The sequence below is a fragment of the Abrus precatorius genome, unplaced genomic scaffold, assembly GCF_003935025.1.
Source record: "Abrus precatorius isolate BTA unplaced genomic scaffold, Abrus_2018 Scaffold6, whole genome shotgun sequence".
NCBI lineage: Eukaryota > Viridiplantae > Streptophyta > Magnoliopsida > Fabales > Fabaceae > Abrus > Abrus precatorius.
In genome coordinates, this window is record NW_020874406.1 from 16,633,751 (window position 1) to 16,648,797 (window position 15,047).

Here is a 15,047-nt window from a genome sequence, read left to right on the forward strand (position 1 = left end):
AAAAATAAACTATTATTATATCATGATGCGTCACGACTGATTCTTTATTTCACTTTGGGTAAAGTCGCTTTAATTGTTTTTTCTTTTCTCAGTGCACGCGCAGAGGTCAAAGTCAAAGGCGCAATGTGACATTTACACCAACGTCACCATGGAAGAAACCAGATCCAGAATATACAAATAAAAATAAAAATAAAAATAAAGATAAGAAATAGAATAAATCACGAAACGGAACCGTCCAAAGTAAACATCTGCAATGGGCGCGTGTGCGTCTTCTCATTCTGCGACGATGACAAAAACGACAAGTGCTAGTGCTAAGGGCGGCATTGCGTGTGCGACGGAGTCTTTCCGGAGACCGTCGTCGATCGTGGTGATGGACATGATGGGGGGAACAAAAGAGTACAGACAACCGATCCCCGCGAGCATGGTGCTTTCGGAGAACCCGAATTGTTACCTCTGCAATTCAGAGTCAATGTACATCGGCACGTGCATGCCACGCATGGCCGATGAGGAGGAGCTTCAACCTGGCCGAATCTACTTCCTCGTCCCACTCTCTCATTTTCATTCCCCTTTGTCCCTCCGTCTTCTCTGTGATCTCGCCGTTAAAGCCAGCACTGCACTTGTCAAAACTAACGATAACGGAGTCTCTGTTCAGCGCCGTTCGCTCTGACTTCATCGCCCATAAGCATGTAATTGATGTAAGTTAACTTTCATCGATTTTTGTTTTTTTGGGGGAAAGTTTTATAGTGTTTCATATTCATTTGTAATTTAATAGATTTATTCATGGGTCATTAAATTTGTATGTGGTAGCGAAGAAAAGGCCCAAATAAGAGTATGGGTTAATTGGTGGGAGAACAAGAACGGTTCTGTGAATTGGTATGGAAATGGACTGGTGTGTGCCGGTGCCCCACAAGAGTAATCAAATGGAGCATCCTCATTCCTCATTGTGATTGTGCAGAAAACTCCACCGTATTAAAACTGTCCCTATTTGTAATTGTGTGGAAACATGTCCCTTACCAGATGTAAAGGAACCCAACAGAGTCCAGTATTCAAATAACAAGTTAGTTGTAAGCTAAGTTGCCTAAGTCTTGAACTTGAGGGAAGTGTATTTTTAATTTATATAAATAAAAATAATAAAAATAACGTGTAAAAACTATTTATTTGGTGGTCACCCTTTTTTTTTTCGATCAATTCATATAACTATACGATAATTGGGAGAAAAATAACAGACAAACTTCATTCTGTGCCTGTGCATTGTTTATTATGGACGGGTACGCCAAACTCAATTTCACGAGTATTGAAGTTCGTTCTTTCTCATTAAAGCCATCGAGGTAGGTTAATTCGATAGGCCTTAAGTTTAAGGGTTCAAATCATTAAATTTAAGGTCTAACTAAAAAATAACTTATTATATTCTCTCAATACCCCAAATAATGGAACCAAAACAAAATTTTCTATCCACACTCCAAACTAAATAACTAATACCGGTTAGGTCACAACTCCGGTCCTTTTCCTGCCAGTATTCTAATAATCCAATGGCTACCCGCTTTGGTACTGATTTGGGCCCATCCTCAGCCTCTCAGCTGCGCGGTTAGAAACACATTTTCACAACCATAAAAATTACATTTTTTAGTAATTAAAACTCTTTTAATAAGTTAAAATTGAGTCTTATTTTTTATTTTTTAGAAATATTTTTAATATAATTTTTTTAAAAGCATAAAATGCATAAATAAATTTTAACTTAGATTATTTTTTGCAAGTACTTATGCATAAACTTTTCCAGACTGCCATATCTGATCTGATTAAAAAAAATAAAATAGTAATGACGTTTTTACATGCATTCAGGAGATGTAATTTGGGTATGAGAAGAAGAGAAATAACAAATAAAGTAAAAAAAATTTAGAAAAAAAAAAATATGTGATGTGATGTATATAGAAAAATAAAGGATAAAAATGAAAGAGAATTGAATATAAAGAAAATGAGGTGTGAAAATATCCAAAAAAAATAAAATAGAATACTAGTGTAAATACATAAATAGTTACTATAAGAAAAAATGAGTATTTTTTTTCTTTATTTAATTTGGATTTGACTTAATTTTTTTTATATATATAAAAATTTAAACTTAAAATCTTATTTAAGCGATATTAAGTCATTTCTTATTTAGAATAACTCTCGTTGATAAAAAAAAAGTATTTAAATATATAGTTTATAAATTATATCATAAATTTAACTATAAAGTTTATTAAAATATATTTAAAATAATTTATTTTAATGAGATATATTAAAAATATTAAAATAACTACAAATAATTTATAAAAATTATAAAATATTTTTAACAAACTGTTTATTAGTTCTGTTAAACAGTATCCTGATACGTAATTATGCATGCTGGTATTGAACCTGTACCATGCATCAGTTATCCTCGGAGTTTTTAACTCTGTGAATCATATTTATTATTTAATTATTAATATCTTTTATTATTTGTTTATAAGTTTTCTATCAATTGTTCAAAACAAAAGTTTTGCCCCAGACACATTACATTAGGGGAAAACCAACAAAAAAAATAGTCTATTAAGTCTACTCTATTCAAATTATGAAAACACATGATAAAATAATTTTGTATATAATGCGGTAATTTAAATCCAATTTTTAGCTTTTATTTTTTTTAGAAAAATCTAAAACATTGGATTGACATTAATTGTTGTCCCATAAGTCGCCTCAAGTTGAAATTCTAGATTGGGTTGGTTAGGTTTGGATTGGGTTAAGGTGAAGTTAACCATTAATATTATGAACCCAATTGTGTGTGTGTTTATAAACCCTTCTTACAAAATTAATAAAATGATTTTTAAATAAGGTAAACTAAAATAGCTAGTATTGCTGAATCAAGAGGATAAAAACAAGTACTAATAAACCACTATAATTCACGATTTAATGGTTTAAGATCTTATAGAATATACAATTCCTTCTTCATGTATGATGTTATGTTATGGTTTACCAATAAAAAATGTTTATTTCAACGTGGATGTTTTGCTTATGACAATATAATTAACACAAAGCTGTCTCCATTACGCAATCCCCTCTTAAACTTTTATTCGATTTTCAATATATAATTTTAATATAATAAATAATATTATTTTACAATATTTTGTATGTTAAAGAGAGAGATTAAAATCTTTTGAAAATGTACCTTAGTTATTAGTTGAAATAAACAACTATAATGTGAAATAAAATAAGTAAATGGCTTACGACTTTCTAACGTAGAAACAAAAACACCGAATTGGGAAAATCCATAAGCTGCTTGCCAGCAGATAGTGGATCCTGCATGAGTGACACGAGTAATAAAATCTCGCACTACAATCTGCAATACAGCTTGCACTCCATGTTTCAAACCAAGATAAAATTATACGACTTTCGATAATATCTATGATAGATAAGTATTTAATTTCCTAAAATTAAAATATAGTTATTTATTATTATTATTATTATTATTATTTAATAATTTTATATTATTAATTTATTGTGTAATTTGAGAGTATATCATGCATCATTTATATTGCGATGTGCGTTAATGTTTTACGATTTAAAAAAAAAAAAAGAACATTCATGTGGCGACGTGAGTATGTGTTATGTCAAGGACAGTTTCGTAAATCCACTTGAGCCCCTTCGTACCTCCTATATAGCAATAGCATAGTCTAAGCCTTATTTACAACTGCACGTACGAATACCCGTTCAGAGGAAGATAAGGTCAAAATGAAAACGTTCCATCATCCACTGTTTTCGCTGGCGGCTTTAGCCATTTTCCTCGTCTCAGCCACCGCGCCGGAGCCTGCGCCGCCGCCTCCGACGCTCACGGCAGCTGCGAGGGAGTTCTTAGAGGCGCACAACGAGGCAAGAGGCGCAGTGGGCGTGGAACCGCTGAAGTGGAGCGAGAAGCTGGCGAACTTGACGAGTCTTCTGGTTCGGTACCAAAGGAACAAAAAGGGATGCGAATTCGCGAACCTCACCGCGAGCAAGTACGGCGGAAACCAGCTGTGGGCGGGCATGATGGCGGTGACACCGAGCGCGGCGGTGGAGGAGTGGGTGAAGGAGAAAGATTTCTACATTCACGCGAATAATACGTGCGTGTCTAAGCACGAGTGCGGCGTTTACACGCAGGTTGTGTGGAGGAATTCAACGGAATTGGGGTGCAGTCAAGCGACGTGTGTGAAGGAGCAAGCTAGCTTGACCATTTGTTTCTATGATCCACCTGGAAACGTCATTGGGGAGACCCCTTACTAATTATGCTAATTCTGCATTCCTTTCACTATCTCTTTAATTATATGTATCATCAAGCATATGCTATTTAAGTGTTAGATTAGGTGTAGCCGTGTAGGCGTAATGTCGTAAGAATGTAATATTGCTATGTCAATTTGTCAATGTCATGCCACGAATTGCATTACATATATATGAAGTGAATCGGAATCAGCTAGTAGCATGGCACAAGATAAGATTGCATGGATTTATTTGTTTTGACTTAAGTTATTTCCTCTCCTACCTGTGTATTTTTGAAAGGTGGATCTTAAGTGCGTCCTTTCCACACTTTTATTACTTAAATAATTAAAAATTAATATTGAATGTAATTAGAAATCTGGCTTTAAAAGCTCTAGTTATATATGAAAGGGGAATTGTCTCAGCCTTAAGAAGGTTTTCTGATCATATTTTTAAACGCATTTCTTGATCCTGGAATGGGATAAATTATGTACGAAATTTGCCTCAGAGAATACTTATGGCTAATCTAAGATTTAAATTGAATAATTTATGATATAGACGTTAAAAAATTGGGTCTAATGAGAGAGGATTGTCTAACATATAATTATTTTTATCTTTTATTTGTTTGTATACAGATGCAACCTGAAAAAGCAGCTCAGTGATTGGGCTGGTGCTTTTGGGGTACGAGTAGTGGAAGTGGATATCGTGATATCACTGACGAATAATTAGCCTGGAGTTCACGTGCACATAAGGGATCAAATACGGACTTGGATCAACATGTGAACCTAAAAATCTTGCAACGTCATCTTAAATTTTAGTACGTGGATCATACTTGAGATTGGAGATTATTTTCCTATATTGTTCTGTTCTTTGGTTCCATTTGGGTTCCAAGCTGGAGACGCAAAATCGGTTTTAGGTGCAGACTAGTCAAACAAACACTAAACTCGTTATAGTAAATCATTTATGATTTTTTTACCGCTGCCACGTCGTGTGATTATATTATTGGTGATCTAAAACCCCCCCACCTTTGATTTTCATGTTTTCTGCTATCATTTGTTTTGTCTTTAAGCTTATATTAATAGTTTAATTCCCAACAAGTTAGACAATCACCAAACATATACATGTGGTGTGGGATTTGTACGTTAGTAACACATTATTTACACCGCTCGCTGCAGAATCTCAATTATTTTGACACACTACTGCAACTACAGGTTCTCCAATGACATAACAAGACATTACAAATGCAAAATGCTTCACATGCATTGCAATATTATATTTTCTGTTGATGCTACCTCCGACTTTGTACAAAAAGAATTACGTAGATCAAACAATGCCAATCGTCTCCCACACTAAGAGGTAATGCTTCCAAGAATCATTTAACCATATCCTTGGATATGAGGTATCGAAAAGTGAAGTTATGTGGAGTCCATTCTATGCACTTCCTTGATTTTGCAAGCTGACATTTCTTAACACTCTTTCTAAGGGATTCTGGAAGAGATTCTTGAATCATATCCATGACACCACTGGGGCACAAACCTGAGTCTTTGGTGAATGATTCAACAAGCTTTGGTAAAAGTATCTTTTGGTCCTTGCGTACCCCAAATGTAGCTCGAATGTACTCCTCCTTTGCAACTTCAAGCTCTTGAAACACCCTCTTTGGTGTGTATACGCGGACCTATCAAAGGTCATCAGAGCATAAGCAACTCATTGAAGTTTAGCAAAGGAAAAATGGTTGTTAGTTAAAAATTAATTGCTTCTAGATGTAATAATACCGCCAAGGCAAGCATCACAGATGGCAGCGTCAATTTATTAAGGCATGTAAACAACTTCTGCAAATGATTTAATTCCAATTTTATTTAATATCATGGTACAAAAACTATTCCAGTACAGGTCAAAATGATTTGTGCATGAATACTTGCCAATGTATCTAGTATTGTCCAAAGCCCCAAACAAATTCTTCTTTTGTCCGATATTGTATTTCATTTCAATTGTCTTAAATTATTTGTCACTAAAATATTTATTACTTTCTGCAACAATAACCTTACTTATTTGAAATATTTTTTTTTGTCAAATAACAATTAAAATAATTCCAAGATTAATTATCACCTAATTACTGCAATAAATTCAGAACTATCAATAGGAGTGTTTTAGTAAAATTAATTTATTTTACCATAATAATTAATATTTTTTTTTCAAAATGTGTACATTAGTACAAAGTCACATCCAATACGAGGTAGAAGGACCTTGGAGGATTTCTATAATCAAGCACTGGATAAATTGGTAAGTTAGAAATGTAATAAAATTGAATAAAAATGAGAATTGGGAAAGTACCGCTGGATCAGAATGATTTCCTGAACAGAGTGCGAAGTGTGAAAGTGGCTCAGGATGCTCTAGTGCATGGGCTTGTCGTCCATTTCCAGCTCTGAATTTTTTCCTTGGAGAAAACAACAAGCGCAGCCACTACAAGAGGAAGCGAGTTTGAAGAAACACCCATGTAAGTCACTAGTCTCTAGGATTAAAAATAAAATGCTTTGCATGTTATGGAGATATTTCAAAAGTATATCTGCATGGCACTTCCATTGTATTTTTTTTGTTTATTTTTTTACAGGGATGAGGTTGTAAACATGGAATCACCTGTCCAGGGCGAGACATCCTGCACTTGAGTATACTACTTTGTATTGTGTCTGCACTAACTGTACGACCCCCAACATTATATGCAGCCTGCAAATACCAAGCAAGCACATGGGCTTAGGAGTTTCATCCTTTAATGACTTTAAGCTACTACTCTCTCAATGTTTACCTTCAAAAGAAGAAAGACTCTTCTCACATTGTTTTGTGGAATCCCATATGCCAAAAATGCCTATTAGAAACCAAAGAACAAATTATACCCAACTAATCAAATGAGAAAATGAATGGGAAAATACTATAGCGAAACTTATTCTTTGATCATATAATAATTACATGCATAACCAAAGCATTGTGTATGTTGATCCAGAAAGCTAGCTTCTCCTCGTGTTTCAACTTGCCAGGATTTACTTCTTCTAATCGACAAATAAGTGACCTGAAAGGACATTCTCATTAAAACTTCCATTACTGTTAACATGAGACCCTCACTGTCTTTATAGAAATATGCAATAACCACCTGAAATTCTGCAGCAACTTCTCTGTATCACCCGATTTCCGACTCTCTCTATAAATCCATGATATTTCAACCATGGTGCTGTATGGACCACTAAACTCCTTTAGCCCTTCCACATGGAAAGGGTTGTCTAACCGTACATCAAAAGAGTTATTCCTGAATCTCGGGCTCCACATATCAACTTGATCTCCAATAGAAAAGGCACTTGTTGTGGACAAGGATGAACTGGGAGAGGAAAGGCCTTGATGTGTCATGGGAGGGTCTGCTAGTTTGCAATATATGGCTGATATGCATTTGACCATATCCTCAGAAAGTTTATTAAGTTGTACTGGAACATGATCAGATATCCGGGTACCAAGATGTTCAGCCAAACTTATTATATTTGATGAAGAACTTTGAGTATACTGCATAGAATCAAGTGGTGAAGGTCAAAATCCAATGAAGGCCTCCACACAGGTCAATCTCTCTCTGCAAATAATTCTGATGTAGTTGCAAAGAGAAGTGAACATAACACATTTTCACGTGACATATTGATATGTTTTCTACAAAAATGGAGAAAATAAATAAATAAATAATTTGAGGAACCATTACAGTCTCCTCAGTTAAAACTCAAAAGTATTTTTTGATTTGTTATGCAACAACTCAACGTGCAAGGAGCCAAACTACACATAAAACCAGCTAAATAATTTTCCATGAAACTAGATTCACCTCCAACATGGACAATGGCTGTGAATGACAGGCACGCAGAGATTTAGTTAAAGATTCTGCAGGAGGAGATGCCATTGTAAAGGCTGGACAATGGGACAACGAGGAATGGCAACGATAAACACCAGAATCTAAATGCTTTTCTTCTAACCCATTTCCATTATATTCTTTCCCAAAAGTCTCAAATTCATATCTATTATGCTCCTTTTTCAGAGTCTCAAGCTTATGGTCGTTAGATTCTGTTGTAGATAATTCTCTTGTTCTTAAGACCTCGGGCATAGGAACGTTGATGAATCTTGCTCTCGGTGTTGTTAGAGGGGACTTCACAGTTTCCTCCTTGGAAGACGGAGACACAGGAGATAATTGTTGATCAAAAGCTTTACGGTACAAGGAGAGAAGATGTTGTTCCAAATACACAACTTCCAACTCTAACACTGCAATTTCCTTAATTAATTCTGTTGCTGGCTGGAATACAAAAAACAGTAAAAATATAAAATTTGACAAACAGAAGTGTAAACCAATGTATAATCACATACAGGCTGCACAATAATCTTATGATCCAAGCACACATAAGGCAAAGTAAACTAGTGACATCAATGTCAATATAAAACATTCCATAAATACAAAACAGATCAAAGCTGTCAATAATTGAAAATTTAAATCAACAAATAAATATGCAAATGCATATTTATAGCCTCGGAATTTATTTAACTTGTTGCTACCTTGGGTATCACTATCTCATTTGAATTTACGAGAGATGAAGATCTGTATCCAAGTGCCTTTTCTAAGGTGCACCTGACCTGAAATTGGTCCTGTAATCTCCTCTCTAGCAGTAGAATCTGCCATAAGGTAATTTTAATTTTTAACATGATGAAAAGAACATGGTCCATGTCACACTTGGTAGGCACAAAGTCATTAATGGATGCAATTCACCGAAAAAAGAAAACAAAAAGGACATGACCAAATAGGCCACAGTGCAGTAAATACGACTGCAGTAAAACATGCATCAAAAGAATTATGATGAGCAAAAATTCTGGTATTGTACCTCTTGCTTCAGGGTACGGTGTACTTCATCTGTAGGGATTTGGTTTTTCCTAGCTTTATCACATTCCGTGAGGTAACCCGTGTCCTGGAACCAAATCAAACCCATATTGAGGCATGAAAGCTAATAAATTTTGTTGTGTGTGGGGACTGCAGAGAATGGAATCAAAATAGACCATAATGTCCCAACTGTATGGAAGTGATTAATGACATCAAAATATGCTTTTTGCAGAATATCAATTCTCTGTTCATCCATTTCACATTAAATTTTTAAAGTATAGTTACTGTTTAAGATTTTGGCTGCCCTTGGCATTCATGATATAAAATTGTCAAAAAATGAAAAGAAAAATTATTAAGTTTCTTTTAAGCATCACACACGCCTCTTAATGCTAAAGATCATTAAAAAAAAAGGGAAACAAGTGATTGACTATACCAGTTTCAATCGGTCTGAGGAATCATGGCCATTATCTGGATCATCCTCCTCAATTCTTTTCTTATCAGGAACACTGCCATGTAGAAATAGTAAACAAAGTAAATATGAGATAAGTTGATGCCTGGTACTGTATTGACTCATTGAGAATCTTCATATTTAGTTTATTGCCCTTTGAGGAAACCAAGTTGCATTCATGAAGCCCCCAATTATCACCCTTTGTAAGAGTATAGAAGAGGTAAAACTAGTCCCAGAAACGAGGAAAAATAATTGCAGAGGACGCAATAAGAAAAGCAACCCCTCTTGTATATATATGGTTCCAAATCAGGATATTATAGACAAACAGATAATCAAAGAACACTTATTTATGCAATATGAAAAGCTAAACCATAAGAAACAAGACAAAAAAACCTCTTTGAACGCTTGTGCCTTGGAGTGAATTTCAGTCCCAGCATTTTATGGTCTCCACCCCTTTCAAGCCCCATACCTGAAAGCCACCCAAATCAGAGTTATTCACAGTGAAGCATACACAATTGACAATTCACAGAAACAACAACTGCAACTGTGGAAACACAAAGCAACAAAGAGTCACCATCCTACCCAAGAACTTCACGAGCGAGAACTAAGATGAAGCACACTTGAGCCAAACACACTAGTCCAGAGTCCAAATTTTGTTGTCAGAGATTAGTAAACAGATTCTAACACTTCACATGTCCCTTTGCAATTCAGCATAGAGAAGCTTACTTCCTGGAAGTGACCACAAAGTGATCATTTAAGTGTCTATGATATAAGCATGCATGAATGTGGTGAAAAGATTAGTCTTTTGCCTTCTCTTTGAAGACTCTCCTCAGTCCTCACTACTTGTGCTAACCAACTACTGTCCTTTGTAAAGGGTGGCTTTTTTGCACTTGCATCAAAAGGAGTTCATGGAGTGTGCTTTAACTCAAGAACGAAATCTTTGTAGAATCACTTTGACAATGGTGAACGAGGGGAAAATGTCAAAGCATCAAAAAGTGGACAAATCTCACTCTAAAGTCTAAGGTCTCTCTAGAGATCCAAGGTGTGACCAACGAGAAGAAGAAAATAAAAAGTGGCTGCCTTGTTAACTGTTAAGTCATTATAAGTGGAAAGTGTATGTATGCATCGCAGCGTATTTATTTTCAACATTCTCTTCTCTTGTTGAGAAAACAAGTGGGAGTTGGTGACCGTCCCTCCATCCTTTTGTCTCGTTTTGCATCCTTCATTTAATTATACCTTAGACATTAAGCCAATTGAATTGATAATAGATAATGAAGACAAAAAAAAAAAAGAGACAAAAATCATATATTAGTTTATTTTTGGTTGAAAAGATACATTGTAAATGAAGTAACCGGGTATTATTTATTTTTTAGGTGTCTTGGAGCAATCTATGTACAGTGCTAGAGAAACCTCGGTTAAAATCTCCATACTTGGAATGGTACTAAGCATGTAAATTCTGTGTATTACGAATCAAACATTTTGTTTAATAATTGTTTTCTCCTGTTTAAGTGCTTAATCATTGATTTCGTTTTTACTTTTCTAGTTTTTAGGCTTATAGTCTTAGATAAAGTACTCTATAATCAATAACGAGAAAACAAGTGAGCTGGTAACAAAATACTAGATTGAAAGAAAGAAAAAGGCAAGGATTTTCCTCAAAAGGAATGAAAGGTAAGCGATAAAGAACATTGGATGCTTGAAAAGAAAAATAGAGGTTTAGTGGGGTTTCTCTTTGTCTAAATGGCTTTTTGAGGGATGACATAGGAGATACCCATATTGTCCTTGAGTGTCAAAGAGACTAACGTTTGTCATAGAATCAACAAATATAATAATATACTAATGGGGTTGAACCTTTTTGGTTCCATAACCAATGCAAAAAATAAAGGATGGGAGTGCAGTAAGGTGGCCAGGTCGTCAATACAGACCCATTGACAATTAAAGTTTCTTTTTTCCCTACACCCTTATTTAGTCAGAAAGGAGGGTGAGAAAAATAAAATAAAATAAAATAAAATTGGAGCTTAGGAACTAAAACAAATAGGCTCATTGTTAGTAAGAACTGTTCAGGTGTTATAAAACAATTTACATACCAACTTTTTACAAATTTTTATACAACTTTTTGTATAACAAAGAGAAAAACATAAAGAAAAGAAAGAAAAGTATAAGATACAATGATTAATTTGATGGAGAGAAATAAAAAAAAATAGTCTTATAGGATGTGTTTATGAATAATATAACTTCTATAGTATTATCTAATGAAAATATTATGTAATTGACTATTGCAGAAGAGGTGGGGTGGGTCACCGCAGTGAAATTCAGTGTAGAGAATTATCTTAACCTAACTTGTCTTATTATTTAGCATAGAGGGTAGGTGGAAAACAGAGCCAAGAAAGGCTACAGAAAATGACCGGTAAACTTCTTTGATAGGCTAGGGTTGAAACGTTTTGCTCAAACAATTTATCTATTTTCCTGATAAAGGAGATAATGTATAAACAAATGGCATTACTTGTAGGGGAAGATGAATATTAACATTTGAACTTTAATTTAATTCTTTATTAAAAATAGTAAGTGACAAATTTGACAAAATCTCAGTGAAGTTATACTCCCAATGGACTGAGGAGCAACAAAACAAAATACATGGTTCTTCTTTGGACGCATCAGATATTTTAAGCTTCAATACAGAGTGGAAATTTCTTGTCCCAACAAATAAACAAATGAAACTTCTATTTTATCTTATTATCGAAATTGCATCTAAGTCAGAAGGACGATTTTCAATGCCCAAAAATACCATTAATAACAAGAGAAATTTGTAGAAAATGGTTTCAGATCAAGCGAAGGGATCAATTTTCAAATTAATCTGACAGACATGCTTCCTAGGTTCATGTAATCCTCGAAAAATATATAGTAGAACTCTTTAATTGAGGAATAGGATTACAAAAGTACAAACTATGGCATCCCTATAATAAGGATCCAAGTTCACATAGTTTTATATATCACTGAGATTCTCCTTGAAAAAAACCACTTTATAAACACAGGACTAGATTAGGTGACCATGCTTATATGTTAAAATTGTTGTTTACAGAAATATTTTCAAATGCATACAGAGTTAAATGAGTATTTTAACTGATGAAGGACAGTAATTTTTGGCTGAACTGATATAAGAGGACAAATTAGAAGTTTTATCATACGCAAATAGATTCAAAAACAGCTTAGAGGAGAGGACTTCTAAACTAGTCTGAAGACTGGTACTTTCTATTTGTGATATTTTGTCCTTTTTGCCAGCTATATTATATTAGCTAGTGTTTGTTTGTTTTCATATGAGAACCAAAATAATTTTGAAAACACTGTTTAAACAAAATTAAAGTTAGTTTTCATACGAACTTGTGACAGAAGTACTTAGTGTACCATGCCTGACATGGTGACACTAGCTAGTGGAAACATCACAGTCATTTTTATGTTCGTGATTATTTTGTATTGTCTAGTTTTTGGCAAGGCTTTTACCGTGTGCTACATCAAAGCATGCCATAGGAGAAGGGAAATTGGAAATTAAAAAGGAAATGAAAGTGACTTTTCAAATAAAGTGTACATCTATTGCCCAAATCATGAGATGAGACCACTAAGTGACTAAACCAAATCACAAGTGTTGTTTCCAAATGTGAATCATAATTTGGCTGTTGCAGCATCATGAATCTTCTAGTAGAGGGGGTTCTGATCTGATAAGGGCGCCTCGAGTTAGCAAAAGTTATATACACTAGTTGTGTCCATTAGTTAAACGTGGGGGAAGGGTGAAAGAGACAGTGAGTGACTGTTTGTGCATGTTGTGGTGGAAAACTGGAAGAGGCTAATATGGACACAAACTGGTTTGGTTTGGGAAGGTGCAATAGAATCCCATTTGTGGGACAGAAAAAGTGAACTTTCCAAATAGGTTTGGACAAGCTAGTCAATGCCAATCATATATAACCATCAAAAGGCATATTCTCTCTCTCTCTGTCCCCACTTCTCTATCTCCCTTGTTCTTGGTTGTTTATGTCTCTCCCTCCCAGGCTCCTAATGAAAAATCTGGATGAAAAACAGAAATTTTAATATTGTGCATTACAAATAGATTAAACTTCACTCACTTTTAAAAATTAATTTTAGAAAAAAGTATTGTCAAAATTGTATAAAAAGTATTTTAATTATATTTTTAATCTAATCGAGACATTGTAATACACCTCTCCTTTGCTCAATAGTTGACATTTAGTATGTGAAGTTTGAAAAAATAAACTAAATTTAACTCAGTTTTAGTTTAAGAGGGAGATTTATTCAAATATTATAATAAGTACTCTGACCATATCTATAAAAAAAAAATTGACATCTTGTGATTGTGCAATAATACTTAAAAGAGCTAGCATGTATCAAGGCTTGTTGATCACTGACAATTATTTCCTTGCTGTATTCATTTAACTTGATCAAATTAAAGCTTCCAGTTGAGTATAGATAATGAAGTTTAATTGTACTTTTGCAGCATGCCAACACGTTCCTCTGCTTGAACAAACTGCTCCAACTAGGAGTTGGTAAAGGTAAATGAATTGGAGGCCATGAAATCACATGTCTATAGCAATTAGCAAATTGGCAAATAGGACTTTTGCATATGGAGATTTTGACAAAAGGTGCTGACATACCGGAGGTTCAACAGGCTTTAACTTTAGTCTAATCCAACATTGGTGAAGAGGATATGAAGCCCAACATCATCCAGGAACCACCTCATTGTCCTCATCTCCTTTTCTCTTTTCTCTTTACTTTTCTTTCCGTAACATTTCTCTTCTATCCAAAAATTCCGGGCTATAGTACTTACATTCACAGCATTCATGCACATTCCCTATAAGATGTAATAATGATTTTATTTATCCCTGCAATCAAGTTTTTAACTTCACATTCTGGAAATTTTTTATGTCAAATTAAGAAAATATTTGGCCAAGAACTGTGTGTCCTTCTCATTCAGATTGCTCATATAAATACAGTAATATTACAAGCTGTAACGTTGATTTCAGCCCAATAAATCAGCTAAACTACCATATATACATTTATAGCTAATTATGTTAAATAAAAGAATAACCGTTACAAATAATTGTGCAATCAATCCCATACAATTCTGTTTTCCATTAATTCCGTTGACATCCCCCCTCAAATTGATGCTAGTAAATCTACAAGCATCAATTTGCCAAGTAGAAAATTGTGTCGTTAACGTGTCAAGGATTTAGTGAAAATGTCAGCGATTTGAACAGATGTTGAGACATGTGGTAGATTGATGACTCTTCGATCATAAGCTTCTCGAATAGAGTGGCAATCAACCTCGATGTGTTTCGTCCGTTCATGGTAAACTGGGTTTGCTGCAATCTGTATGGCACTGGTGTTGTCAGCATGCAATGGAGTTGGTTGTTCTTGAGAGAATCCAAGCTCTGTAAGAAGACCACGCAGCCATATAATTTCAGAACAAGC

At 34.5% G+C, this 15,047-nt stretch overlaps 2 protein-coding genes across 2 annotated transcripts; one reads left to right on the forward strand and one right to left on the reverse strand.

Moving 5' to 3' along the window:
• The first annotated feature begins 253 nt into the window (after window positions 1–253).
• On the forward strand, window positions 254–5,592 carry LOC113870270 (STS14 protein-like). Its single transcript, XM_027506863.1, has 2 exons — window positions 254–656; window positions 3,692–5,592. The coding sequence occupies exons 1-2, from the start codon at window positions 254–256 to the stop codon at window positions 4,270–4,272; spliced, it is 984 nt and encodes a 327-aa protein (XP_027362664.1). The 3' UTR covers window positions 4,273–5,592.
• Window positions 5,592–10,597, reverse strand: LOC113868856. Its single transcript, XM_027504812.1, has 12 exons — window positions 10,158–10,597; window positions 9,969–10,044; window positions 9,561–9,633; window positions 9,132–9,215; window positions 8,809–8,925; window positions 8,090–8,551; window positions 7,385–7,785; window positions 7,204–7,303; window positions 7,043–7,102; window positions 6,877–6,963; window positions 6,574–6,702; window positions 5,592–5,917 (listed from the first exon to the last, which is right to left on the reverse strand). The coding sequence occupies exons 2-12, from the start codon at window positions 10,040–10,042 to the stop codon at window positions 5,615–5,617; spliced, it is 1,890 nt and encodes a 629-aa protein (XP_027360613.1). The 5' UTR covers window positions 10,043–10,044; window positions 10,158–10,597; the 3' UTR covers window positions 5,592–5,614.
• Between the last annotated feature and the right edge of the window lie 4,450 nt (window positions 10,598–15,047).